Genomic DNA, 27,760 nt, shown 5'->3' with positions numbered 1-27,760 from the left:
AATGGCATAATCATTGACTTTAGGCCACACTTTTTAAGTGTGGCCGAAGTAGCTACATTTGCAAAGCATGGCCTTTAAGTGTAAAGGCCACGCTTGTAACATCTCACGGGCAACAGCGTTATTTGATAATTCGACAATTGAAAAGTGCGATCTTAGCTTTGTTATAGGCCGCACCTCCTCTACAACAATACTTAATAAAGTGTGGCCTTTTCTTTTGTACATACACACGATTGACATTTCTATAACCACACTTTTACAGTGTATAAAAGTATGGTTGTGGCAACATTATTGTTTTGATGATATTTTGGTTTGCACATACCCAGAACTTTTATACATATACCCAAAAAGTTTATATATATATATGATCTCAAACACAAATTATGTAACTAAGATTCAAATGTACGTATAGATCATTTACAATAAAATTCATAAATAATAATATATTCAAAATGTACTAACACATTGTTACATCAATTGGTAATAAAGATAAATTTCATTACATAAAACAAAATGTATTCAAACATATAACAAAATAGTTCAATAATGTAAATCATTCACTTCATCCACAGGCCGAGTTGAGCTTATAACCACCATTCAAATTTGATCAGTGGCATTCTCCTAGAAATTCATAATAAAATTAAAAGTTAGAATTAAAAAAATGTCTACAATCAAAATGTGATTTTTATAATAATGCTACTGATCAATAGACGATGAAGTTCAGAGAAATACTGAAACAAAATAGGCAACGAAGTATTATTTAAAAGGTAGAAAGTGACAAACATAAAGTCAAATTATGAAGTTGCTAAGCAAGCAAAGGAAAAACATAAGAAAACAAAAGAACTCTTGATCTGGTGTTGGTCCCTTGACCCAATAAGAATCTAAACAGGCAATTTTTAGCAATCAAAAACTGTAATGTTCCTCAAGTAGGATACAACATCAGTCATTAGAGAAATTATTCACAGATATAAATTTACAAACATTAACAGCACAAATACACATTGAGTATACTTGTTTAATTTAAATAATAATAGTTTTTTTTTATTATGTAATAAGAAATTTCATTGTTGTATCAAGAAGATGCAGAATATTATAAAAAGTTAGGAGAATAACAATAATTCATTACCTCAAAAAAAAAAAAATTACACTAGTACAAGGGAGTAACAAAACCTTCTTAGTGGAATGTATGGGTGAAAGGTTATGCAAACAAATATCTGTAGTTTATGTCTGACCATACACATCAATAAATACTAGCAAGTATCATATTCCATATTCACCTAATGGCCTTACCAACTCTCCAATTCCATAAATGATGATGGTTATGGAAGAGAAAAATAAAGAAGAACAAAAATATCAGAAAAGAGTCCAACTTGTGAAATTAAGAAGTCATCCAGGAAAGAATCAACTTGTGAATGTGAAATATAAAGTATCTTTTCAGAACCTGAAGCATTAGCTGAGCCAAAATGATTTTGTAGATTTTTCCCTTTTATAGTATGTGCATTGTTTGCATCAAGAGGTGAAGGAATATTAGATCCGGCATATACTGGTAAATCTTGAAAAATTAATTCAGGGTTGTTTTGCACCAATTGACTAAAAAGTTTTGCATTTCTTCTCTAAACTTCACACAGTTCTTCCTTAAGTGAAGTGACTTCATTATCATGATTTTGCTTAAGCTTATTGATTTCCTCATTTTTTTCAGAGAAGTAGCTGTCACATATCTACCAAAGCATCTAAGTCGACCAGATTGCTCCTTTTCAAACACTACCGTGAATGCATCATTTGTTGTTTCTCCAGAATTTATAAGATTCTAAAGCTCAGCCTGTCAAATAAGTTCTGTAAATAGCTTACACAAACAGAAAACTCAGTTCACAATCAATTACTTTACTGTTGTTTTATCCTTTCCAGATTGATTCTTGTCGGAGTCATCATTCAATAGCCTTTATAACTGAATAATGATAGCAGGGTTCCTAATTCAGTTCACAAAGTTTCAGCCATAACATGTGATACAAACAAAATTCAGGTATCATAAATTGCATAACCTCTTTATATATCTATATATATCCATAGGTCAAAAAAGTAACAGTTAATCAAGCAATCCATAGTTAATCAAGGTAACACGTAGCATACTTTTCAAGTTGTCGCCTATAACATTATTGTTTTAAAATACGATCTCACTAACGAGACTATGACAGTGATCACAGTATGCAGATTATCAAGATACTGGTTTTCAAGAAAAAAATCGCATCCACTCCGAGTCCAGCAAAGAAGAAGAAGAATATAGCACAAAAAATGACTTACAATTATAATTTGGCTATCAGCGTGAACTTCTTTCTCCGTCTTTGTATGAGTTGTAACGAATATTTCAGCCTGTAATGGTTTCTTTTATTTTCCTTGGTTTCACGCTACAAAGTATATTAAGATAAAGTTAAAACATACACCAATACATTCTAACAAAGTACACGAAAATAAAAAAGTCAGATTTTCACATTATGTCTACGAAATATTATCATTGTCAAGCGTACTCTTGCAAAACTAATAGGTCCCATACGATTCCTCTACTTTTGTTTTTTTGTTTTGAGAATTTACCTCACTCTAGGCCTAAAATTCAATAAAAAGAGATGTATAGGTGTATAAATAGAAAAACAAAGAATAGAAATAATGCAGATTATGTCCAAAAGGACAAATGAACTATTTAGTCTCACTTGAACTTTTGTATGTTTCCAATACTCGATCAACTGGCAAAAATTCCTGGTGATGGACTTGGTTATCAAGAAGGACAAGTTGAGGCGGGGTGGGAAAGGTCAACCTAGGGTTAGGTGGGGCAGCCTAGCCCCGGCTAGTGCTTTGGAGATAAGGGCTAGGTTGGAGGGGATGGGGGTGTGGGAGGGCGGGGGGGACGTGGATAGTATGTCGGATAGGGCGGCTGGTTGCATCAGGGAGTCTACTAGAGAGGTGTTGGGTGTGTCGAGGGGCGGGTCTAGCCGGTATCGAGGGGATTGGTGGTGGAATGAGGATGTTAAGAAGAAAGTCGAGGCAAAAAAGGCGGCATACGTTAAGTTAGTTGAGAGGAAGGATGAAGAAAAGAAGCGGGTGACCATGGAAGAGTACAAGTTAGCAAAAAAGGAGGCTAAGTTAGCAGTCAGGGCTGCTAAGACTGTAGCTTTTGAGAGTTTGTATAAGGGATTACAGGAGAAAGGCGGGGAGAAGAGGATGTTTAGGCTTGCCAAGGCTAGGGAGCGGAAGGGTCGTGTGCATTAAGGAGGAGGATGGCAGAGTTCTGGTGGAAGACAACCTTATTAAGAAGCGATGGCAATCCTCTTTCCATAGGCTCCTGAATGGGGAGAGGGAAAGAGGTGTTGAGTTAGGGGAGTTGGAGCATTCCAGGGAGGATTGCGACTTTGGCTATTGTCGGCGATTTAAGGTAGATGAGGTCAGTGAGGCTATTCGCAAGATGCGAAGAGGCAAGGCGATGGGGCCAGACGAGATTCCGGTGGATTTTTGAAAGTTCTCTGGTGGGTCAGGGTTGAGGTGGCTGACCAACTTGTTTAACAACATTTTCAAGTCAGCGAAGATGCCTGAGGCGTGAAGATGGAGCACGATGATTCCTTTATATAAGAACAAGGGTGACATTCATAGTTGCAACAACTACCGAGGTATTAAGTTGTTAAGTCACACGATGAAGATTTGGGAGAGGTTGGTAGAGCGGAGGTTGAGGAAGATTGTCTCTATTTTGAAAAATCAATTTGGTTTTATGCCTGGTCGCTCCACGACTGAGGCAATTCACCTTGTGCGGAGACTGGTAGAGCAGTATAGAGAGAGGAAGAGGGATCTTCACATGGTATTTATCGACTTGGAGAAAGCGTATGACAAGGTCCCTAGAGAGGTTCTTTGGAGATGCTTGGAGGCGAGGGGGGTCCCGGTGGCGTACATCAGAGCGATTAAGGACATGTATGAGGGAACGAAGACTCGGGTAAGGACAGTGGGAGGAGATTCTGAGCATTTCCCAGTCTTGACAGGGTTACACCAGGGATCAACTCTTAGTCCGTTTTTATTTGCTTTGGTGATGGATGTGTTGACGCGGAGTATACAAGGTGAGGTGCCTTGGTGTTTGCTTTTCGCAGATGATAGTTTTGATTGATGAATCGCGACAAGGGGTTAATGATAAACTAGAGGTTTGGAGACAAACCCTAGAGTCTAAAGGTTTCAAGTTGAGTAGGACCAAGACGGAGTACGTAGAGTGCAAGTTTAGTGACTCGAGGCAAGAGGAGGTGGTGGAAATGAAGTTGGATTCTCAGGCGATTTGTAAGAGTGATAGTTTTAAGTATCTCGGGTCTACGATTCAGGGAAACGACAAGATTGACGAGGATGTCTCTCACCGTATAGGGGCAGGTTGGATAAAATGAAGGCTCCACTTCGAGAATTTTATGCAATAAGAAGGTGCCCCTCAAGCTGAAAGGCAAGTTTTATAGAGTTGCAGTCCGACCTGCTATGTTGTATAGAGCGGAGTGTTGGCCGGTTCAGAATTCTCATATTCAAAAGCTGAAGGTGGAGGAAATGAGGATGTTACATTGGATATGTGAAGTCACAAAGGCTGACAGGGTTAGGAATGAAATTATTCGGGTAAAGATTGGGGTGGCGTCAGCGGAGGATAAAATGCGAGAAGTGAGGTTGAGATGGTTTGGTCATGTGATGAGAAGAGACACGAATGCACCGGTTCGTAGGTGTGAGAGGTTGGCCTTGGAAGGTTTCAAGCGAGGTAGGGGTAGACCGAAGAAATACTGGAGAGAAGTGATTAAACGTGACATGAAATAGTTACAGCTGACCGAGGACATGACCCTGGATAGGAAGTTATGGAGGAAAAGCATTAGGATAAAGGGCTAAAGGTGTGGATGAGGCATAGTCAGTATTTAGGTGGACTTTATTGTACTTTGTTTGGTAATGTACTATTCTTGTGGATGTCGTACCTATGTTATTTAATCGTGTCCTATGCTTTTGATGCTTTTGTTTACTGCCTTTTTATCTTGAGCCGAGGGTTTATCGGAAACAGCCTCTCTACCTCTCTACAGGTAGTGGTATGGACTGCGTACACTCTACCCTCCCTAGACCCCACTATGTGGGAATAAACTGAATTTGTTGTTGTTGTTGATCAACTGGCAAAAATGAACTTCAAAAATGACATCAGGACGTTTTGGCAGCATTTATTCATCAGTAAGATTCATATCAAAATATATTATTTTAATATTTCTCTCGTGTTGCCTCTAATCTTCACAAATATCATTCACCACCCACTTCTGTCCTCCTTTTGGAATTAGAAATTTTGACTATACAAAAGAAAATATATTTAGTTGAGTTAGTAATAACAGACAATAAATATACAATCTAAAATATTGATCTTCTTACATTGACATAATCCTACATGTGCTTTTTATTTTTCTTTGACACAGAATGTCAACTAGTGTACATCAAGGTGATAAATTTAGAATTTCTTGCAACTGTTCTTATGAAGCTACTTAAATTAGAAAGCATCTTTTCAGCTGGTCCCACTGCTTGTCTTTTGTAAAATGTCACATCCTTTCTTTCATCTAAATTTCTTGCATGAATATTATTACATGTTGTTTTTCCTCGAACTTTTTTCTTCTCCGATATCCCTAGATTGATGTAATAGTAAAGAATTAAGGAAAAATTAGACTGAATAATAAACTTAAAAAGCATAAGACATACCATTTGTCCTACTTTAAGTTTTATATTCTCTTTTCTAGCACACCCATCCTCGCCAATTTCTTCTTGTTCCACAAAGTTATCAAATTCTTTATTATGTTCATCAACAAAAGAAGACGGTAGATCAGTTGTTGTGTGAATGTCATGTTGCTTTTCAACACCTACATGTATCTCTTCTTTTTCAAAAAATTGATCAAGACTAGTTGCAGGTAGGACTGACTTCCTCTTCACTTGTTTGCAGTTTTGAAGCCCTTGAATAATATGTTGTTTCTTTTCTTCATCATGTGCTCTTCCATCGATATTTGAAGTATTAACATCTACCTTTGAAGATGCTTAAAATATGAGGTTGTTCATAGGTAATTTCATTCCTTTCTTTTGAATGGACTCTTCAATTTGAGATTGAAATAACATCTGTGTTTTCTCCTTTTCCAGTAATCATCTATGGAGTTTTAACCCTTTCCCTGAGGATAATTGAATTATTCTCTTATGCCCAGTCATGTTTCTCTTTCCTTGTTGTGGCACAGATGATTCAGGATTCTTTCGTTTAAGCGTCATTTGTGCCGGCACTTTCCTAGCTTTATCATTGTATTCATTTGCAAGTTGTTCTCTCTTAATCTTATATTATTGTGCCAATTCCATACTTGATCGATACTGAACATTAAAATTTATATTCTTTAAAGGACTTTGAGATTTATTCGGATTCAAAACTTTTTTCTTTACGACTGTTTCCTGATCCATTCTTGCTACCTTCTTCTAATCCCTCTGTCAGTGACTTCAATTCTTCACATCTAAAATTAAAAACACATCAAGCTATAATAGAATTCTAACAAAATCTTCATTGCGACTCTTTAATTTCAAATGCCTAATATATCTTTAGCACCTCTAGCAAGTACATGTAACATATACTAGTTTTGAAAATATCTGATCAGCAGGGTCTATCACCTAGAGGCAATAAAAAGGTGTCAGAGGCCAATAAAAATGCTACTTCTAGCATATCTAACACATCTCTCACTAAATTTTAGTTTTAAATTTTGCAATAATCAATACAATCATGTGGAATGTTAGGGGGATCAACTCCAAAGAAGCTTTGGAAAGAATTTATACTCAAGAAATGTGGCTAATTATAGACATATCATTCCAAGACTTAATAATATGCTAGTATAGAGAGGCTAACTATCTGACAGATTCTCTATCCAAATTAAGCCATGAATTTGACACCCTGCAATACTTCTACAATAAGCAGCAGTTACCTGAAGACACAACAGGCTATTACAAGCTAAGCAAACCTAGAGTAATCATCCTCAAAAAAGGTTCAGCAACATATTTAAAAAGTTCGAGCAACACAGACCAAAACGGTGGACTCGAATCTTACAAGAAACCAGGTGTCTTAGCTTCTCATCTTTACACCGCTTCTCATCATGCCACCTCAATAAATCTGTTGTCTTGAAGCACATAAATAACCTTTTAAGTCTAGGAATTAAGGGGAAGTGTCTCAGAATTTTTGCTGGAACACAATGAGGTTTTTTAGAAGGCTCAACTACCTCACTGTCCACTTCAGTCGATTTAATATATCAATAAGCTCCACAAACATAGCAGAATGCATCATCCTTATTATCATTCTTAAACAACATGCAATCATTGGGACACGTATGAATTTTCACATAATCAAGACCGAGATCCTTAGCCATAGACTTGGCTTTATTGTAGGATGGAGGAATGTTCAACGCGGGCATGGACTCTTTTAACAACTCTAAAAAAGAAGTAAATGATTCATTACTCCATCCATGCAGACACTTCAACAAATATAAATGGATTGTGAATGATAATCTAGAGAATCCTTTACATCCAGGATATAGTTCTTGGCTAGCCTCTTCAACTTAGTTAAATAATTTCTTGGAATCTTCATTTGGACCATTATAAACTCCTTCAGCTTGTGCAAGATGTCAAAATTGATCATTCAACATCCCATCAATATCATCATACGACTCATTCATATGATCATCAACATCCGGCTAGATTTCTCACTCTCTGTGGTTGATCCATCTTTTATAATTTTTAAAAAATCTATGATCTATTGGGTGGTTATGCACTACATTTCTTTCCCTCCAATAGATGTTGACACAACAATCATATGGACACTAAATTTGCTTGCCTTGAGGCTCTCTATAAGTGTAAGCAGATTCTAAGAAAGATCCAATTCCATTAATATACTCTTGGAAATACCTAGGTAAATCCATCCAATCCTTGGATGGAACATTTGAGTTCCTAAAAATCCAAAATTGATGTTAGATCTTTTAATACACAAAAAATATTAAATACTGCACACTTTGATCCTAAAACTCACAAACAAGTTATCAGAATCATGTATGTGCTGGCAGATGATAAAAAAAATTTACCTAGTCGTAGCCTTTATGCTACGCTAAATCCAAGTTCAAATATATAGCAGATCTAATTCTCTTTTTCCAAAATATAACAAAATTAAGTATGCATGCTACATATTATAAACAGTTTAAAAACTTTAGACACTTAACTACTTCCCATCCTTAACTAATTATTCACACCAAGTACTACTTTAAATTTACACCAAATTTCTACAGGAAATGACTATGTTTAAACAATTTAACATATTCAAATACCTATCAAGACAAACACACAGAGACACCAAAATAAAATCACAAAGTAGATGCTATACACATGCTTTGTGAGGATAATTGCAGATGAGATGGGTGACAGGAGATCTCCTACCCACAGAATCATATTGTACATTTCATTCAGACTTGAGCGCATAATAGTTATGTCTTTAGATAAGATAGAAAGACTTAAACAGATTTCAGAGACTTCAACTTGAATATAATTGTACTCTATAAGCATGTTTTCATATAGCAATCTAAGTCTAATGACTTGAACGTAATAGAAAAAAATAAATCGCAAAATAGATCCTATGAGCTATAATACTCCTTAGAAAGAAACACATAAAAAATTTTGGAGACTAGATTCTAATTAACCACAGATCTTGCTTCACACAGATTTTGAATATACTCTCAAATTGTTCACGTTAAGGTTGAGTTGAGATTTGATAAGGTCAGAAAGTTCTCACAGATTCAACAATCTAAGAAACTAATATGATCATTGAATAACGTAACAAGCATATGAAATCTGAGAAACAAGAAATAAAAATAAAGTAGTGACCTATGAGCTCCCCGTATTCGTACAAGTCTACGCAACTAGTGAACATAGAGGGAATCAAAATGCATAGTTGATATTCTAACCTATTGAGCGGATCAAAGGATACACAGATAATAGAATAATGTGACAAGTCCCAAAGCTTTTATCTGAGCCTGTACTGTAAAGTGTATAGCAGGAGTACACAAGTGTGAGAGGGCCAATTTCTTAAGAAGAAAAAAAGGAAATCCTCAAGTGTAAGTAGTATATAAGTATATATCATCAATCTAATTTAGTACCATCACACACAATCAAATTTAACTAACTAATATATACTAATTTATACACTCCAGTAGCAATATTAGAGTAGATTTCTTACAAATGTAAAACAATGTGACAAAAGTCCAGCAGTTCATCAAAAATCAGACGTTCCTGCAGTTTAAATTGTTCCCAAAAAATTAAAAGTTCCACCAATCCAAGCTTTCCTAAATAACCTTCTTAACTTGAAAAATGATTAGGTTGAATCAAGCAACAACCTACAACATCATTTTCAGTTCATAAGATACTAGTAAGAAAGCAATTTCAAAAAATTACTTGCCTATTGAAATATAGAAAATAGAAATAATTCAACATATAATATGTATTCATATAGTATATATAGACTAGCATGGACATTCATTAATTCTGTTACAGCTGAACAACAATTGGCAACATATACTTTTAATCTAACACTTTATTTATAATGAAAAAGAATATATGCCTAACTGGGTCTATGAAACTAAAACTAACCTTCAGAACCACCTCGTAGTAACAATCTCAATCAAGCTACCTCAACTGGAAAAGAAACTCTATTACAATAAACTAGAAACAAAAGAAAATAATATTTGGATGTTCCAAAAGATCCTGATGAACCATAGTCACCAGTTAATACATTTGTATACATAGAGGACTCACATTGCTTCACAACTGGACTCCCAATATGTTCAATTTAGACATGTTCAGTGACAGAACTTGATATTGATTCTCATCCTTGGTGGGAATAACAGTTTTTTAACAAAAATTACTGCAACGAAGATTGAAAATAGAAGAGGTAGAAAAAGGAGGCGAGAAGCATAAACAAGAAAAGGATTTGATATCTTTCTCAATAGTGAAAAGGTCAACTTTCCCGAGCATGACTAGCTTACCTACAACGTTACAAATAAATACAGTTAATAACACATAAGGAGGCTGCAACCATAGCAAGAAATTTTCCCATTGTGTAGCATAAGCCTTGAAATTTTCAGCTATAAGCTATCAGGTCTATAATTTTTTGACAAGAATCTATCAGGTTTGTGCAATTTAAAAAAGAAACATTATCATATTCTTTTTCTTTTTTCTGTTCAAGTTATCAACTAGTGACTGCTACATTTTATATACGTGATCATGCAACTTTAAACAACAAGAGAAATCAATCTTACTCCTCGAAGGCCAAGCATCATCCATCATAGATAAACTTTAACACTGAAACTACTCTGATAGGTGCTAATAGTTATGGTTGTATAGACAAACACTACCTATAATGCATTCCTAATAAGGTGAAAGGAGAAGGACATGACAAAGATAGTTAAGAGAGAAATTATCATAAACAGGATAAACGGCAAACTAACTTATCCATTGTACGTCAAATCATACACCTAACTATGAAAACCCAAGCCAACAGACACAACATTAAGTCATTAGATCAAATTAGTAAGTAGTTCTGCATAAATGTACAATACATAGAAACCTAAGAAATTCAAATAGACAGAAAGATGGATAATGCTGGAAATATGAAACAACATCCTTTGTTACATTAACTTGTTTATTCTGGTGAAATTTCTCAGGTCTATCCACGATCTTTGTTCGACAAACCGCAAAAGTCTATTCTATACTATCTAATTTGTGCAAAGAAGACCTTAAAGCTTTATACATCATTCAACACTCATTTTTTTGAAAATTACTTTCATAGAATGCTACAAAAATAGTAGAAAATTGAAAAAATCATTAAAGAAAAAATATCCATACACAAAATAGACATGCAATAAATCAAATTCAAAATAAACATGCAATAAATCTAGATGCAAAATATAAGCCAAATGCTTTTAAATAGAAGCTTAAAAGATGAAAAAATTTACCATTTTTACCTCACGCAAACTCCAATCACCACTGAAATTTGGAAAATTAGAATAACTTTGAGCTGAGCATAGCAGAAATTACAAGGTCAAATTTTAGTCCCACGGTGGACTGATTTCTCTGAAAGAACAAGCAGATAATCAGTTTTACTTTGCATTGCTTTGGGAAAAATCACAATGAAAAGTAGACATGCAATAAACCCACAAGCAAAAAAACCCGAATGCAAAACAGATATACAATACATTTAGATGCAAAAGAGACATTCAGTAAACCCTGATACAAAATAAACATGCAATAAATCCAGATGTAAAATATAAGCTTAAAAGATGAAAAATCTTACATTTTTTTACCTCAAACAAATTGAAATCTCCACTGAATTAAGAAATTTGACTTGAGCTAAGCTGAAATTAGAAGAAATTTGAGCTGAACTAAGTTAAAACTAGAAGGAATTTGAGAAATTTCAGCTGGAATAAGTTGAAATTAGAAGAAATTGGTGAAACAAACAGATTTGGGAAATAGAATGTGAGCTTCGATTTGAGCTCACATGAGAAATTTGAGTTGAGAAATTTATGAGAATTGGAGTTGTGACAGATTTCTGAGCTGAAATACGTGAGAATAGGAGTTGAAATATGTAAGAATGGGAGAGATTTGACACAGATTCAATAGGGGGAGAATGTAAGAGCTGAGAGTGTTTTGTGGGGTTTCCTAATTTTTTCACGATGAAAATGGAAACTGGGAAAGAGAGTTCCCTAATTAACTTTCCCAATTTTATCTTTTTTATTTATTTTTCAGCCAATTATAAATTGGTGGGAAAGTAAAATATTTTGGAGGGAGAGTTATAATTTTGATGAAATTTTAGGCTAGCTTTTAAAATGTGGTATTTAGAATTATAAAAATGTCATGCTTAAAAGTGTAGCTGATGTGCAAATAAATGTGGCCAATTGTATTATTATTTGGCGATGCTTAAAACGCGTGGCCTATATAATTAAAGACCACGCTTTAGAAGTGTTGTCAATATTAGTGTGGCTAGAAGCTAAAAAACTATAGCTGCACTTTAAAAGTATGGCCAAATAGGCTTTAGGCAACACTTTTCAAGTGTGGTTCAGATATAGTGTGGCTAAAAGACTAAAATATTGTAGTGTTACCTTCTTATTTTAACTTATTGTATTCACTCCGTCCCAAATTATCCGTCCTAATTTGAGATGACACATTGATTGAGAAAAAAAATTAATAATATGACTATTTTATTATAATACCCTTATTAAATGATGTTTATATTTTAATTTGAAAAAAAGGTAATTAATGCAAAAGGTAAAACATGAAAAAAAAAAGTCTCTTCTTGATTAACAAAAAAAAGACAAGTAAAATGAGAAATCAAATTAGAAAATTTGGAACGGGTAATTTGAGAAGGAGGGAGTAATAAATTGGAGAAAGGACAAAAATAACATCTAAAATAAACTAATTCTACAAAATTAGCACTCAGATTTAAAATATCAATAAATAGCCACTCGCTACTTGCATAATAAACCCGGCAAATGGCCTCTTTCTCACTCACGTATGATTAACTACAAGGAATCACAATTCGTTAATCAAATATTGGCATAAAAACTTCATTGTTTCCTTGCAACAAAGCTATAAGTATCTTTGAACTGCAACTTGCAGAAAAAGATAAACAGAAAAAAAATAATGTCTTAACTATATATTACTTGCTTCAATAGTGCCAACGAGATTGGCAAGTGATATATCAAGTAAATTGTATCATTATTATATATATTTATATATAATAACGACACAATTTCCATACATATACATATTCTATATAATAATTATAGTATTTCTATACACAATCTATATAATTTTTAACTACTATTATTATTTAGATATATATTTTATACGACTCTATATAGTTTCTACGTGCATTCTAAAAATGTATCAATCTAATATAAGAGAGTACCAATTGAGTATATAGACACTGCAAGCATATCAATGTAGTATAAAAGTGTATTAATATGGTATAAAAAAGTATCAATTGGGGTATAGAGACTGCATGTGCTTGCATAGAATTTCCTTTTTCCTTTTTAAAAAGTGTATCAATATAGTATAAAAGTGTATCAATATAGTATAAAAGTGTATCAATTTGGTATAAAAGTGTATCAATTGTGTACAGAGACTGCATGTGCCCAATTGAACCAAATGGCTAAAAAAGGAATTACTTTAGCCGACTGGCTATAACATGTTCACCTTTTCAAATGGAGGCATTTTTTTTTTAAAATGGTCATACCATGTCCTTTTCCCTAATGAATTTGAAGTCATTAACTAAATATAGATCATAGATTTTGTGTTTGTTATTGAATTCTTTAATTCTCTGCGAAAAGAAATCTTTTGTTAATTAAAAGATGTATTTATGAAATTCATCAAACAAACAAGTAAAGGCAAAATAATTAAATTATATTTTTTTTTATGTTAATGATAATGAGTTAAACTCATTACAAAGAAATTAAAATAAAAGCAATAAACATAGTCTGTTTGGCCAAGCTTTTAAATCAATTTATTTTAAAGAAGTGTTTTTTTCAAAAGTGTTTTTCAAAAAAATAGTTTTAGTTAGAAACAATTTATGTTTGGTTAATAAATTTCAAAAACACTTTTAAGCAGCAATTAGTGTTTGATCAAACTTTTAAAACTGCTTTTAAGTATATATTTTTCTCAAAAGTATTTTTTAAGTGCTTTTAGAGAAAAGCTACCTTTATAGCTTATGAAAAATTGTTTGGTCAAACACTTTAATTTTTTAAAATAAGCATTTTGAAAAAAAATAAAAAATCTTGACCAAACAAACTTTAATATTATAAACCACAACGAAGATTAGTCTTGTGAAGCGAAATAGTAAGACATGTTTTTACAGTTATCTCAAATTTAATTAACTTATTTTGGATTGTCATATCATATTTTCAATACAAAATAAAAAATTCATGTGAAATTTATTTTTCTGAACCTGAAAAAAAATTAAATGACTTTATGTGATTAAAAAATAGAAAAAAGTAACTTTGGTCGATGTGATAAACTCAAATTTAGATGACTTTTTTTTTTATTTTTTTAATTCAAAATTAGGGGTGGGGGAAGGGGAATGAGGGAGAGGATTACAATGTGGGGAATCCAATCTTCACCAACAAAGTGAAAGTTCAGGTAACTAACCAACTAAACTACTAAGATTCCCCGATTACATGACATTTATTTGGTAATTAGAAAAATGATTTTTGTGAATAACCTTTAAAGTTAAATGATTTTTATGTAATGAAAAATAAAAAGGTAGCTTTCATATGATAAAGAAAAAATTGAATACCATTGATGAAATTTACTCAATGTTTTTCTCGTCTAAATACTTTTACTCTAGTACCATTTTCTCCTTGCTTTGATGTGATAGGATTACCTTTAAGCCTTAGGTTTAGATTTGAACGTGAACTAGAAAAAAACCCAGCACAAGAATTTCATGTGCTGCGAGCAAAAAAACAATTGACTAAATATAAAGTAACCCTACACTAACGCAAACCCTCTATAACCTCCACATTTATCTCACATATTCCATGTGTCCGATGCGAATAAGTATTTATCCTGATGCTCTTTCTTTTTTGCCCTTTCCTTTCCATGCAAATACCATAATTAATTGACCCCAAGAAAACCAAGTTTTAACATCTCTTCTTTTTTGTATCTCTCCAACACATGTAAACTTATACCCCTACGATGTTGGTAACATATAACGTTTTCCAATTGCAGCATATTTTATCCCATAACCGAAGCATTCATCCATAAACATGCTTCAAGCTTAAGGATAGAGGAAATTAAACCTCAAGAACGTATACGAAGAGAAAATCATGGATCAACTTTCTTCATCTCTCAAGAAAACATTAGTACCTCATGGTTCCTATAAGAAGGTCTCTGCTGCCCACGATATCGAAAACCAACCCATACTCGCTCGCCAAAGCCCCGAAGCCCCGTCTGCTTCCTCCTCCATCAACTCCTCCTCTTTGACGACAAGATCTTCCGTTGATCTTAATGACCGTCGCGAAGTCATTGTCAAGATCGACGGTGGAGAAAGAATCATCAAAGGAAACGAACGTAATATGCTATGGCATGAGACGAGTTATGAATTCTGGACAGAAGATATGAATAGTGGTCCCCACAGCAACGTTGTCCAGCGTGGCAAGGACATGCCTAATAATGATCCACCCTCTAGATTAATTGGACAGTTTTTGAATAAACAAAGAGCTGTTGGAAGTGAAATGACATTGGACATGGACATGGAAATGGACGAGCTGAGGGATCATCCAAAACCTGAAAATGATCATAGAACTGCTGGATCCAGTCCCCTAAATTCCCCCCCTGATTACAAACACAATCATAGTCCTACAACATCGAAAGAGCTTAGAGTTTCATTTCAGGCTCCGTCACCACCTAGTAAAGCGGTTGACATCGAGCCTGACCAACCTTATGAAAATGATTGTTCGACTGATGAAGAGGAGGGTGAAACTAGCGATGCAACACCCGATGAGCAAAAGTATCTTAGCCGGAGAAGGACCATAAACGTGAATAGTCCTCAAGATGATACTAATAACAGAAACAATACTTATTACACTCCTAAAAATGGTGCTGGTGATAATGATCAGGTGCTAAGGTGCACTTCGTTTCAAAAAAGAGCAAGCGTATTAGGTAGAGCAAAGACAAAATCAAGGCTAATTGACCCCTCGCCCGAGATACCTGAGAAGAGATCAGGAAAAATTGGAAAATCTGGTCAATTAAGATCTGGGTTGTTAGGAAGAACTTCCGGGATGCTAAAGCCACCAGAGGAGGAAGACGATGATCCATTATTTGATGAAGATCTTCCAGATGAATTTAAAAAGGGCAAAGTTGATTGCTGGACGCTGTTACAATGGATAAGTCTCATTGTAATTGTTACAGCATTAATCTGCACACTTATTATCCCTATATTGAAAATAAAAATACTAAGAGGACTTCATTTGTGGAAATGGTTAGTTTTGGTTCTTGTTTTAATATGTGGGAGATTGTTATCAGGATGGGTTATTCGGTTAGTTGTGTTCTGCATTGAGAGGAATTTTCTATTGCGGAAAAGGGTATTATATTTTGTTTATGGTGTTAGAAAGCCTGTTCAGAATTGTCTTTGGTTAGGCTTGGTTTTAATTGCTTGGCATGCTATGTTTGATCAGAAAGTTGATACGAATAATAAGTTCTTGGGGTACATCAATAAACTAATGATATGTATGCTAATTGGGACCATGTTATGGTTGGTGAAAACTCTCATGGTTAAAGTCCTTGCATCTTCATTTCATGTTAGTACTTTCTTCGATCGAATTCAAGAGTCGTTGTTCAATCAGTATGTGATTGAGACATTATCAGGTCCGCCTTTGCTGGAAATCCATCGATCTCAAGAAGAAGAGGACAGAACGTTGGCTGAAGTTTGGAAGATACAGAATATGGCGGGGGCCCAGTTGCCACCAGAACTGAGGCCCCCAATTGCTCCTCGATACAGTAGTAAGGGTGCAAGTGCTAATGGTGGGCAAACACCAACACCAAAACCATCAAGAACAGTAAGTATCGCTATCTCTGGTATTTCTGGCCCCTTGTCAAAAAATCAAGATGAACCGAACCAAGGGATATCCATTGATCATTTGCATAAGTTGAATCCCAAGAATATTTCAGCTTGGAATATGAAGAGATTGATTAAAATAGTAAGATATGGGGTAATATCTACGTTGGATGAGCAAATACACGATACCAAAAAAGAAGATGACTCTAGTACCCAGATAAGAAGTGAATATGAGGCCAAACTTGCTGCCAGGAAGATATTCAGAAATGTTGCCAAGCCTAGGTCCAAGTAAGTAATTTCATAATTTCCCAGTTACTTCTAATTGAAGATAGCCAACTTCTTAGATGTTAAAATTATGGTGAGAGAGCAAATTAGATTACTACTTTTTGAAGACTTTCAAGAGCAAAACCTTCTTTTATTTTCCTGTGAGGACCTGATAAGTAGACTTTTTTAAGCTGAAAAACGATAAATGAATATGGCCTCCCAAAACAGGAATATAACAAAAAAGAATGAGGAGAAAAAGGAAAAGCAACCAGATCATTTGCAGTATCCATCTTCATCAAGTTTCCTAGCTTGTCCTGCTTCTTCCCCCTCCCCGTGTGCTGATACAAATAACACAAAAGAAGACAGTAGAGAGATACATATCCGTAGTTTTCCTCAGTTTGTGATCCTTTCAAGTTTCATTCTTGTTAAATAGTAGTGCCTAATTTATGGAGATAACCATTTCATAGTCCTGAATCATTTCCAAGTTTGGAATTACTACTGAAGGGGAGCCTTGGAGTAACTAGTAAAGTTGTTGTCATGTGACCAAGAGGTTACGGGTTCAAACCATGGAAACAGCCTCTGGCAGAATGCACGGTAAGGCTACATACAAGACCCTGGTGGTCCGGTCCTTCCCCGCGACCCCGCGCATAGTAGGAGCTTTAGTGTACCGAGCTACCTTTTTACTACTACATACCACTATACAGCTTTGGCTTAGCCTGCCACCAATTTTAATTCTTAACATTTTGATCAGTTAGACCTTACCATATATTTTCCTCAAAAGAGAGCTTTATTCTATCTTATGATAGACCTACTTGCTATGTCACAAGAAAGGATCATATACTTGAAATGCAGTCAACTTGGTCATATCACTTCAGTAAATTTAGTCGCGTTGTTCTTCTAACAGGTTCATCTATCTGAAGGACTTAAGTTGCTTCTTGCGAGAAGAAGAAGCTTTGAAGACTATGAATCTTGTAGAAGGATCCCCAGACAGAGAGAAGATCAGTAAAGCGTCACTCAAGAACTGGGTGGTAAGAAATGAGCATAGATGCAGTGAATTTAACTTCAAACTAGCATAAAAAAACTTTACACATTGTCAAATCAATTTAAACAAAATTACCCTCGATCAATGGAACTAAAATAACCTGGAAACAAGACAAGGACCCTTCAACAAAAGTTAAATTGCACTGATTGTATAAAGTGCCAGCGGATACAAGATATATCCGCAAGTAGTTTATCTGTACCTTTTCTCTCATTAATTCTTTATGAAGTTGAGCACATACTCTTGTTACCTTATCAAATAATTGTCTATGTCCAAGATTAGTTGCAAACGCAAATAGGAGTATCAAATACCCATCCTCTTTTGCAGGTGAATGCATTTAGAGAACGAAGAGCTCTAGCTTTGACACTAAATGATACAAAAACAGCAGTTAACAAACTTCATCAGATGGTGAATGTTTTAGTCAGCATCATCATTCTGGTCATCTGCCTTGTGATTTTAGGGATCGCAACCAGCAAGTTCTTGCTCTTCGTCAGCTCTCAAGTAGTTGTTGTGGCATTTGTATTTGGAAACACATGCAAAACCATATTTGAATCCATCATTTTCTTATTCGTGACACATCCCTTTGATGTGGGCGACCGATGTGAGGTTGATGGAGTTCAGGTATATAGCATACTTACTTGATCTTTTTTCTACTTTGATGTCTATTCAACAATAATAATCCATCCTTTTCATTTTATACGAAAACATTTGACTGGTCACATAATTTAAGAAAGAAAGACTTTTGACACATACCAAAAGCACCGTTAGAGCTTGTGGTCTTAAATATGTCATTACAAAGAATTGGTTATAAGAGCATGTCAAAAGTTTTAACATTAAAACCTTAACAAATATTAAAAGATGCCATTCTTTTTAGATCAGACTTGTGTGTCATATACCCTCCTTCCCTTTTACTTGTCATAGTTACCTTTTTGAGAGTCGAATAATATGAATTTGATCAGCATTTTGAGATCTATTTTTTCATTATATTGATATGAGAAAATTTGCAACTTAAAGTACTTTATGTATAGTTTTTGAATATCTAAATTTTTATTTTAAAATTTTAAATGAATGTAATCTAATTTAATTTTGAAAATTAGTCAAATTGACTCTTGAGAAGCAAAACATGACAACTAAAAAGGAACAGCGGAAGTAGAAAGGAAAAGAGGGGGAACATTATTTTAAGTGTATTTATTTGTTTTAAGGATTGATTTGTATATTTTTCAATTTCCAGATGATTGTTGAAGAGATGAATATTTTAACTACCATCTTTCTGAGATTTGACAACCAAAAGATAATATATCCAAATAGTACTCTTTCAACACGACCTATTGGCAATTACTACCGCAGTCCTGATATGGGAGACACGGTTGATTTTACGGTCCACATTGCTACACCAGCAGAGAAAATTGCTGCTATGAAACAAAGAATAACCAGGTATATATTTGTTCTTGTCATCCAATATAATCTTTTATCACTATTGTGTGTACTTTACAGCAAGTATTACAACCTGATAGATTTAAACAAGTATGATTTATGACTGGACATATATTTGTGGCTTGCTATTGCAGTTACATTGAGAACAGGAAGGACCATTGGTATCCCTCTCCTTCGGTTGTATTGATGAACCTAGAAGATCTAAACAGGTTGAAACTGTCTGTCTGGATCAGACATAGAATTAACCATCAGGACATGGGAGAGAAATGGCTCAGACGAGCTCAATTGGTTGAGGAGATGGTTAAAATTTTCAAAGAGTTCGACATTGAGTACCGACTGTATCCCATTGACATCAATGTTCGTGGCATGCCTCCCATTACTTCCAATAGGGTTCCCTCAACTTGGCCTACCGCTGGGAATTAAGCACGAAAAATCTAATAGAAATTGGCTCGCAGATGCTCCAATTTCTAGAGGCGAGAGTTTTGTTTCTGATGTTCTTTTATTAGAATAGGACATTCAAACCACGGGGTTTTTGGTGTTTTACCTTAATTGGTCTAGGCAGAAGTTGTCCCCACTTTTAAAAGTAGACAAGGTGCCAATAATTAGCAGTTTTCCCCTTTTAACATAGGAATATTCAGATTTTGCAGTACAAAGTATCACTTACATATGCTATTTTTGTTAAAATCATGAAATTATATAAAAGAGTTTGAACCGAAAGTAGTGAGCCTATCTCTATATGCTATCGAGGATGCACATCTATACATGCCTATAATACCTTGCAATGAAGATATACATCCATCCGTGCCTACTAATGATGAATATATCGATCAAGAGGAGATAACAAGGATATTGTTATAATGTGGAATGAAAATGGATTACAACACCGCACAATTCAGGGGATGGATTAAAATCAAGCAGGACTGTAATACTGGTGGATTCACCTATAGACGAGCCCATAAAGTGCATTATTCCTTGTAATGATAAATCTAATAGGAGCCATTTTTCACAAGTTACTTTGAAACGAGATTCTTTTAATTAATAGTGAGCTAGCAAGTCCTTTTCTTGCAATGAATATCGCCTTGGCAAGAAGGAAATGGTTAGTTGAGTGAATTGCATTCAGTTGCCCAAATTCTCTTAGTTCAGGGATTCTACAACCTACTAATTATTGACATAATATTCATTATCATAGCACGAATAAAATGATGGACGTAACTTCCTGCTGATCTTGCTTAAAATCTGCGACTGGTCATCAGAAATACTGAAGCACAACTGCACATCATTATTGTTCGTGTTGGAGCTACACCATCATTGCCTCTTGCTATTGAAGGGCAAGCTTGTTGTCTGATACTTGTTGGAGAGGTTCCAACTTCTTGACCCAAAGAACTTGTAAAGACACCTTGGTCCAACAATGGTCTCACAAATCTTGAGGAACGGTGGATGTTGAATTATTGCTGACAGTTATTTGGATACCATCATGAGACAAAATGGCTATTTTTGCTACCCAATATTTATCCACGGAGCCGTAGACATTGTAATTTGATTGATTGGTAGAGCAATCTATGCTGGAAATAGGCTTTGCCCTCATATTTGTCTTCCAGTATTATGAATAATCACCCAAACAAGGACCTTGACCTTGAAGAATTTGCTCACAAACCTGCGAGAGTAATGACTTCATATATTGTTACACAGGATATCTTGCAACAATTTGTTTCTCCATTTTGGGTGTAAAACTCAGTGATTGCTTGCTTCTGAGCTGCGTTGAACTGCTTATGTAGCTCGATTTGTTTGTTGGACTTCTATGCAGGAGTTTTGCAATTGTGAAACACAGGTGATTAGGCCAATAACCAAATATTAAATGGTAGAACAGCTCACAATATTCAGCAAATTTTAGATGCTTCAATAGCTGAGGATAATTGTTCAACAAAAAGCAACATGGTTCAACAATTAATGATGATTTACCTTTCTCTTATCAGCTGTGCCACTATTTTAACGGCAAAATGCATGTTTGAGGATATTAGATGATCATGTTTCTACTCAATCATAACCAACTGGATTGATAAAGATCAATCCAATACAACTGCTTCTGCTTCTTATTGTAGTCTTTCGTGATATCATCTTTATTGATTAAACATCCAGAGTTGTGGCTGTCAGGATATTCTTTCATGTTTACTGTCATTATAATTTGATAACCACTCCATGAAACTTTTTCCCTTAGCAACAAAACATCCAATGTTCTTCCTATCAATCCTGAGTGGACATCCACTCCGCAGTAATATTTCCTTGATCAACCCTTTCACAGGGGATTCTCCTCTAACAACACTGTGTTTTCCTGCTCCACTCACCACTGTGATTTCATCTGGAAGAACACGATTTTCAGCAAGAAGCTTGCATTGAAGCTGATGAAACCATTGTAATATGATCACATAAGCAGAGGTCAAATGCATCCCATGCACGTCCAGCTTCAATTCTGAAGGTTTCCACTGCATTGTATCCTCCAAAACTGAGGATCCAACCAATATCTTCACCAAAACCACTTCATTCTCATCCAGATTGCCCATTAACTCTTCCAGAGAAAGAGGGACACACTTCAGATCTTGCAGTAACAGACTAATTGTGGGGCACGAATTCAAAACCGAATTGTAAGTTCTAATAGAAAAAGGAACACCTGAAGCTTCAGTTTTTTGGAGCCATGAAACCATTTCTGACAGCTCATTGCGAGATCCAAATGAATTAAGCACCATATTTGAGCTAACTGTATCTAATTGAAATCCCATACTCTCCATTTCAACTATAATCCTTTCCATATCTCTTAAGTAACCTGATTTCCCATATGAATAAACTAAAGCTCTAAATTCAAACTGTGACAATTTCAGTCCTAATTCCTTCATCTCTTCCATCAATTCCTCAGCTTTATGCGGTAATCCAATAGAACAAAACCCTTCAACCATTGAAGCGTACCCTTGTTGCTTCAAATAAACAGATGACGAACAGAAGAGAATCAGCTTCAATTTTGTACAAAAATCCAAAACTCCTCTCTCCGATTTGTGCTTAGATTGTGAATGGATTAATTGAGAGTAGAAACTGCAAAAATCTCGTTCTCGACTTCCCAATTTAGATACTGTTTCGGTAACTAGAGTTTCAGCTTCATCAAATCTCTCTAGCTTGTAAAGCAATGCAGCCAAATCCGCCACTAGTTTCGAGTTCCAATCAAACCATGAAGCTTCACTAATTTCCAAATACAACTGCAATTAACATTTTTCATAGCATTTAATTAGACTATCACAAACGAAAACGAATAGTAAAGTAGTACGACAAATTGAATATACAATAAACTATGAGGTCTCGGGTTCAAGTCTTAGCAATTTTTTTTTTTAAAAACTAGGTGAATTCTTCCCATATGTCCTAGCTTTGGTGGACAAAGATGATGGGAGGTGGCAGGTATTCCATGGAATTAGTCCAAATAATAACACAACAATCATACCCAATGTATTTCCACAAAGTGGGGATGTTGGGAGGCAGAGTGTACGCAGCTCTGACCCCAATAACTAGTTGTTTTCAAAATATAATGGAAATAAAACAAACGACATACAGAAATAAAACAATTGATAGTAGCAGAATCATACTACAACAAAATAATACTATAATCGATCTACATGAAACAACATATAATAACATACATTAAAGAACAAGTAACAAGCGTAGTACTGCGATTACTAGAAAGGACAGCAATTCAATACACTCCTACCTACTACCTTTCTATCCTAATATGTGTGCTCCACATTTTGCTATCTATGTCCTCGGTGATCAAACAATTACAGCTAGAAACAAACAATTTGCTTCGCATTGAGTCATACTTAAGGGTGATCAACTAGTAGGAAATATTGAAACACATAATTATACAACTGCAAGATAACCACTTCACTTCGCAATGAAGAGGACAAACTTGAATACATGATAACAGAGGTCTACGTACGGGAAGGGCCAGAAAACAGAGGCGATGATGAGAAGTAGTAGGAGATAGAAGGTGAGATAGAGTACTGAGAGCCACGTGTTTCGAATTTGAGGCGACGAATTTGCGAAGTAACCGGCGAGTAGCCGAGAGATCATCGGAGTCGGTGGCCGTAAGGGTGGAGAGAAAGCGGTGGCCTTGTTTGCTCAGTGAGCACTGAGGACCTAGCCGTTGATGGTGGTTGCAGAGGATTAGCACGTGACTTAACAGCGGCGCCGGAGCCGGAAGTAGGATAATACCAATCATCGTTGTGAAGAAATATTTGTAAAATCAATTGAATCCTAAAGTACCATACGGCAAGCAGAAAAAGTTAAGTGCGGTCATAAATAAATTTTAAAATTAAAATTGGTACATCTTTGAGCAACTCAAGTTAATTTTTTTTTAATTAATAATTAAAATAAATTAAGGTATAAAATGTAATTTTTTAAATTTTTAAAATTCTTCAAAAGTCCTTCAATTTCACATTTTAAAATTTTCTCCTTTTATTATGTTTAAATCTTTCTTAATTTTTTTCTTTCTCTCTCCAAATTTATCTCTCCCCCCATCTGGTTTTTTTTTTTTTTTTTCTCTTTAGATTTCCTTTTCTTTCATCTTCTCTTCTTCTTTTTCTTTTTCTTTCTCTTTTCATTTCATTCTTCTTCCTTTTTTAATCTTCATGGATTACTTTTAAAAGAAATTGAGATATTTAAAAAGAATTTTTTTTATTTCTTTTAAAAATAAATGGAGAAATAATTCAGCAACTATGAGAGTTAAACTATCATAGTTGCTACAACAATTACGATAATTGCTGCAATAACTACTGTTAGTTGTTGTGTTACAGAAATTATCGAAGTTCCTGCAGTAACTGTCGAAGTTGGTACAACAACAACTTCAGTAGTTGCTACAACAACTTCGATACCTACTTAATTTCTAAAAAAAAATATGGTTGGAGGAGGAGCCCATAAAAAAATAATATTTATGGTAAAAAGGGAGGTTGTGGTGCTGGTGGTGATGACGAATGAGAAGATGATATTTGTTGCGGTGTTGATAGCGACGGTGGTAGAGGAGAAAGTTGCAGCAACTTCGATTGTTGCTCCAGCAACTTTGATAGTTGCTACAGCAACTTCGATACTTATTTAATTTCTGAAAAAAAAATGTGATTGGAGGAGGATCCTATGAAAAAAATGATATTTATGATAAAAGGGAGGTGGTGGTGCTGGTGGTAACGCCGAATGAGAAGATGACATTTGTCGCAGTATTGATAGCGATGGTAGTAGAGGAGAAAGAAGAAAAATAGGCGATAGTTATGTAGAGGGAGGAAATAATGGTGAATCTGGAAGATGTGACAGTGGTAGTGATAGTGATTGTGAAGGAAGAGAGGTGGCGGCGGCAGCGGCGACGACAAAAAGTGTGTGGAGGAAGAGTGATGGTGATGGTGATGGTGTAGGGATCTTTGTGTAAATATAGTATAGGAATCTTTGTGTAAATAATAAAACTTGAGGATTTTAAAATTAGTGTCATTAATAGTAATCTTAAAATTGTCACCTCTACTCAATATTTAAGACTTGTGTAACTCTTTTTTAGTTTTGAAACTTTTTTGTCACCACTAATTAATTTGCCCCGGTAAGCAATTAGCCAATTATGTTTTTTTTTTTCATTTTTCTTTTTCTATTTACTATTTCAAAAAAAAAAAACTAATTCATCTCGATATAAGGAATTTAAATATTTAATCAATCAATTACTGAGATAAGGAATTTAATCAATGAATTATTGCTTTCTTTAATTGTCAACTATATTAAAAATACATATTCAATAATAATTAAATTTTGAAAGTTAATAAATAATTTATTCTTTTTATATACATCTTATATTTGCTAATAAATTATTATTCATTATCCAATATTCTTTTAAAACATTAAGTTTAATATATTCAAAAAGTATATGTATAATAAAATTATCCTATTATAGAAAAGTGATTGAAATTTTTTTTGTTCTTTATTAAAAGACTTTGCAATAGATAAAACTGTTTTTTCACTTTTTTTCTAATATTTAAAACTTAAAATTCATTCAAATTTAGTTATTAATCCTATTCTTATTTGAATTATATACCTTAAATTTTGGACTTTTAAATTAATTAAAATATTACCTTAATCAAATCTTTAAAAGAAAGTCAATTATTTGAAACTTCTACAATGGCCAATTACGTGAACAATGAATATTATGGTATAACTTACCTAGAATATCATTGTTTTAAAGTTTACAAAAAATAATATTTAATAGTTATAAATCAATTAGTATATTATCTTATATAAAAATAATTTTTACAAGTATATTTTGGATCAACTTTCGCAAGAAATATATCATGTCTCTACTTCTAAGTTTTCTTCTTATTTTTGTTTTTGTTCCAAGTTGTTTTCTTTCATTCATTATCATAAATATCATCATATTTTCTCCCTTTCTTTATTTCTTTTAATTTATAGCTTTAAAAACTATATATGAATCACAATCAATAATTGATAACGAATTCTCATATTTCTCTTTCAAATGAAATTTTTTTATCGAAATTTTAAACAAAACAAGCATGTTGATGTAGAATAAAATAGCCAAAAAAAATTAAAGATTTTAAGTTTCTTTATTATTTGATTTATCATCGTAAAAATAATAAATTGCTAGCTTTTCTTTTCTATGTTGTTTAAACCTTTGTCAGAGTTAGAAGTTGGTTTATATTGTTTCAGTACTTAAGGGATACACTTTCCTTTTTTGTGTATATCTTATTTCTATTCTATTTTCTTTATAGCAGTCTGAAAGTTTCTTTTGGTATTTTGTGAAGTGACATATATGAGTTTTTTTATATAGAATTTAGTTAACATTTTATAGATTATCGTCATGATATGTTGTATAGCATATATAAAATTATATTTTTCTGTTGTTGAAGAATGTGTTTTCTAACCGATTTCTAGGTATGTATAGATATAGATAAGTCAGAAGGTTAAGGAAGAGGGGAGTGACATGAATTTGAATTTAATCGGATTTCAATGCAGGTAGCGGACACCGGATGGACAATCAAAGAAAAAAACCACAAAGGACATGTCCTCCCTCCTCTGAATCAAAGTTGAAACTGAACCATAAATATAGATACAATCAGCTCACCATAAATATAGATACAATCAGCTCAAACACTTTAAGAATAGGATAAGCTACATACGTAATCCAAAAGTTTTTAAATAGATAAGAGGCATTAAGAGCAATTAAAACATGAAAAACTTCAGTCATATAGCTTATAGATCCCACAATGACTTTTTTCATTTAAAAGTATATTTTATATTGGACAAAATCATAATTCAAATTATCCTTTAATATTTATGTTATTGTTACAGATTGTGTTTCAATAAATTTTGAAACAAATATATTGGTTAAATATTTTTTGGAGTTATGTTTTAATTAATTTTGAAACAAATGCATTTGTTAAAAATGTTGAGTTACAAAGAACATGAATTTGACAAATTCGTTCTTCTTTAAATCTTACGTTTTAGGCTCTTGAAAGAAAGTTACCTTTTGTTTTAATGTATTGATGAACCTATTAACTATTAATTAATTACTACTTTTCTTTTGCATGAAACTTTTATCCTATAAATAGTGTTTCTTTTGTTTGGAAAGACAAGTACTTAAAAAAACACTTATCTCTTTTAAAAAATATTTGAGAGACATTGATCAAATGGTGAAATCACCAATTCAAGAATAGAAGAGCAACATTATTGAATGTTATTTGTTTTTGTGGCTTAGTTGAATTCTGAAGATAGAGTTGTTACTAGTTCTTCCGTTTGCTCGTGGGAGAGACTCCAACTATCTTCAAAATGCGTATTATCGTGCCTCTAAGCCAAGAAAGTTTTATTTTTAATTCTTGTACAATTATCATTATTGTTCTAACAATTTGAAAATAGTTGTCTCAATGGCTTCTACATCAATATCAAATAGTATTCCATCTTTGCCTAATCCTAATTTTGAAATATTTGATGGCAAAGACTTTCCTAGATGGCGTGGAAAGATGGAATTCTTTTTAACATAATTGAAGTTGGCATATGTTCTTGAAGAACCTTGTCCTAATGCTCCTGGTTCTGAGGTAACATCTGACGAGGCTACTTTGATTAAAGAACAAATTGCCAAGTGGTAATATGATGATTATTTGTGCAAGAATTATATTCTTGGAGGAATGTCCAATAAATATTATGATCAATATTATGTTAAATGCAAATATGCTAAAGAGATATGGGACACTCTTCAAGCTATTTATTTAACAAAAGAGGCGAGTTCTAAGAAATTTCTTGTTTCAAATTATATGGAGTTCAAAATGGTTGATGACAAGTCAATCACTGAACAAGTACAAGAATTCCAACTTATAGCTAATAAAATT

At 33.9% G+C, this 27,760-nt stretch overlaps 2 protein-coding genes and 1 long non-coding RNA gene across 15 annotated transcripts; 1 reads left to right on the top strand and 2 right to left on the bottom strand.

The window, feature by feature from the left end:
• Nucleotides 1-413: 413 nt before the first annotated feature.
• LOC107845745 lies at nt 414-11,907 on the bottom strand. Of its 9 annotated transcripts, none has more exons than XR_007045875.1 (9): nt 11,369-11,906; nt 11,031-11,148; nt 9,832-10,061; nt 9,667-9,711; nt 9,257-9,413; nt 7,088-7,980; nt 5,719-6,503; nt 2,296-2,399; nt 414-618 (listed from the first exon to the last, which is right to left on the bottom strand). It is a non-coding gene; the product is annotated as an uncharacterized LOC107845745 (long non-coding RNA). The 9 variants fall into 9 exon arrangements; XR_007045873.1 differs by having other exon boundaries at nt 9,257-9,309; nt 11,369-11,905; XR_007045874.1 differs by having other exon boundaries at nt 7,088-7,157; nt 9,667-10,061; nt 11,369-11,907.
• A 2,713-nt stretch (nt 11,908-14,620) lies between these two features.
• On the top strand, nt 14,621-20,177 carry LOC107845744 (mechanosensitive ion channel protein 6-like). The gene is made up of 5 exons (XM_016690222.2): nt 14,621-16,912; nt 17,793-17,916; nt 18,255-18,548; nt 19,159-19,361; nt 19,496-20,177. Exons 1-5 carry the CDS (start codon nt 14,895-14,897, stop codon nt 19,782-19,784), a joined length of 2,928 nt encoding a protein of 975 aa, XP_016545708.2. The 5' UTR covers nt 14,621-14,894; the 3' UTR covers nt 19,785-20,177.
• A 278-nt stretch (nt 20,178-20,455) lies between these two features.
• On the bottom strand, nt 20,456-23,874 carry LOC107865835 (pentatricopeptide repeat-containing protein At2g17033). 5 transcript variants are annotated; one of them, XR_007045866.1, is made up of 3 exons: nt 23,335-23,703; nt 21,321-22,603; nt 20,456-21,157 (listed from the first exon to the last, which is right to left on the bottom strand). XR_007045866.1 is itself a non-coding variant. In XM_047398156.1 (2 exons), exons 1-2 carry the CDS (start codon nt 23,614-23,616, stop codon nt 21,509-21,511), a joined length of 1,377 nt encoding a protein of 458 aa, XP_047254112.1. In that variant the 5' UTR covers nt 23,617-23,874; the 3' UTR covers nt 20,456-21,508. The 5 variants fall into 5 exon arrangements, 2 of the variants coding, with proteins under 2 accessions (XP_047254112.1, XP_047254113.1); XR_007045867.1 differs by having other exon boundaries at nt 20,456-21,154; XR_007045868.1 differs by having other exon boundaries at nt 23,400-23,620.
• Nucleotides 23,875-27,760: the final 3,886 nt, after the last annotated feature.

This window comes from Capsicum annuum, chromosome 10 (assembly GCF_002878395.1).
Source record: "Capsicum annuum cultivar UCD-10X-F1 chromosome 10, UCD10Xv1.1, whole genome shotgun sequence".
Classification (NCBI taxonomy): domain Eukaryota; kingdom Viridiplantae; phylum Streptophyta; class Magnoliopsida; order Solanales; family Solanaceae; genus Capsicum; species Capsicum annuum.
This window is presented reverse-complemented; position numbering and strand designations above follow the sequence as displayed.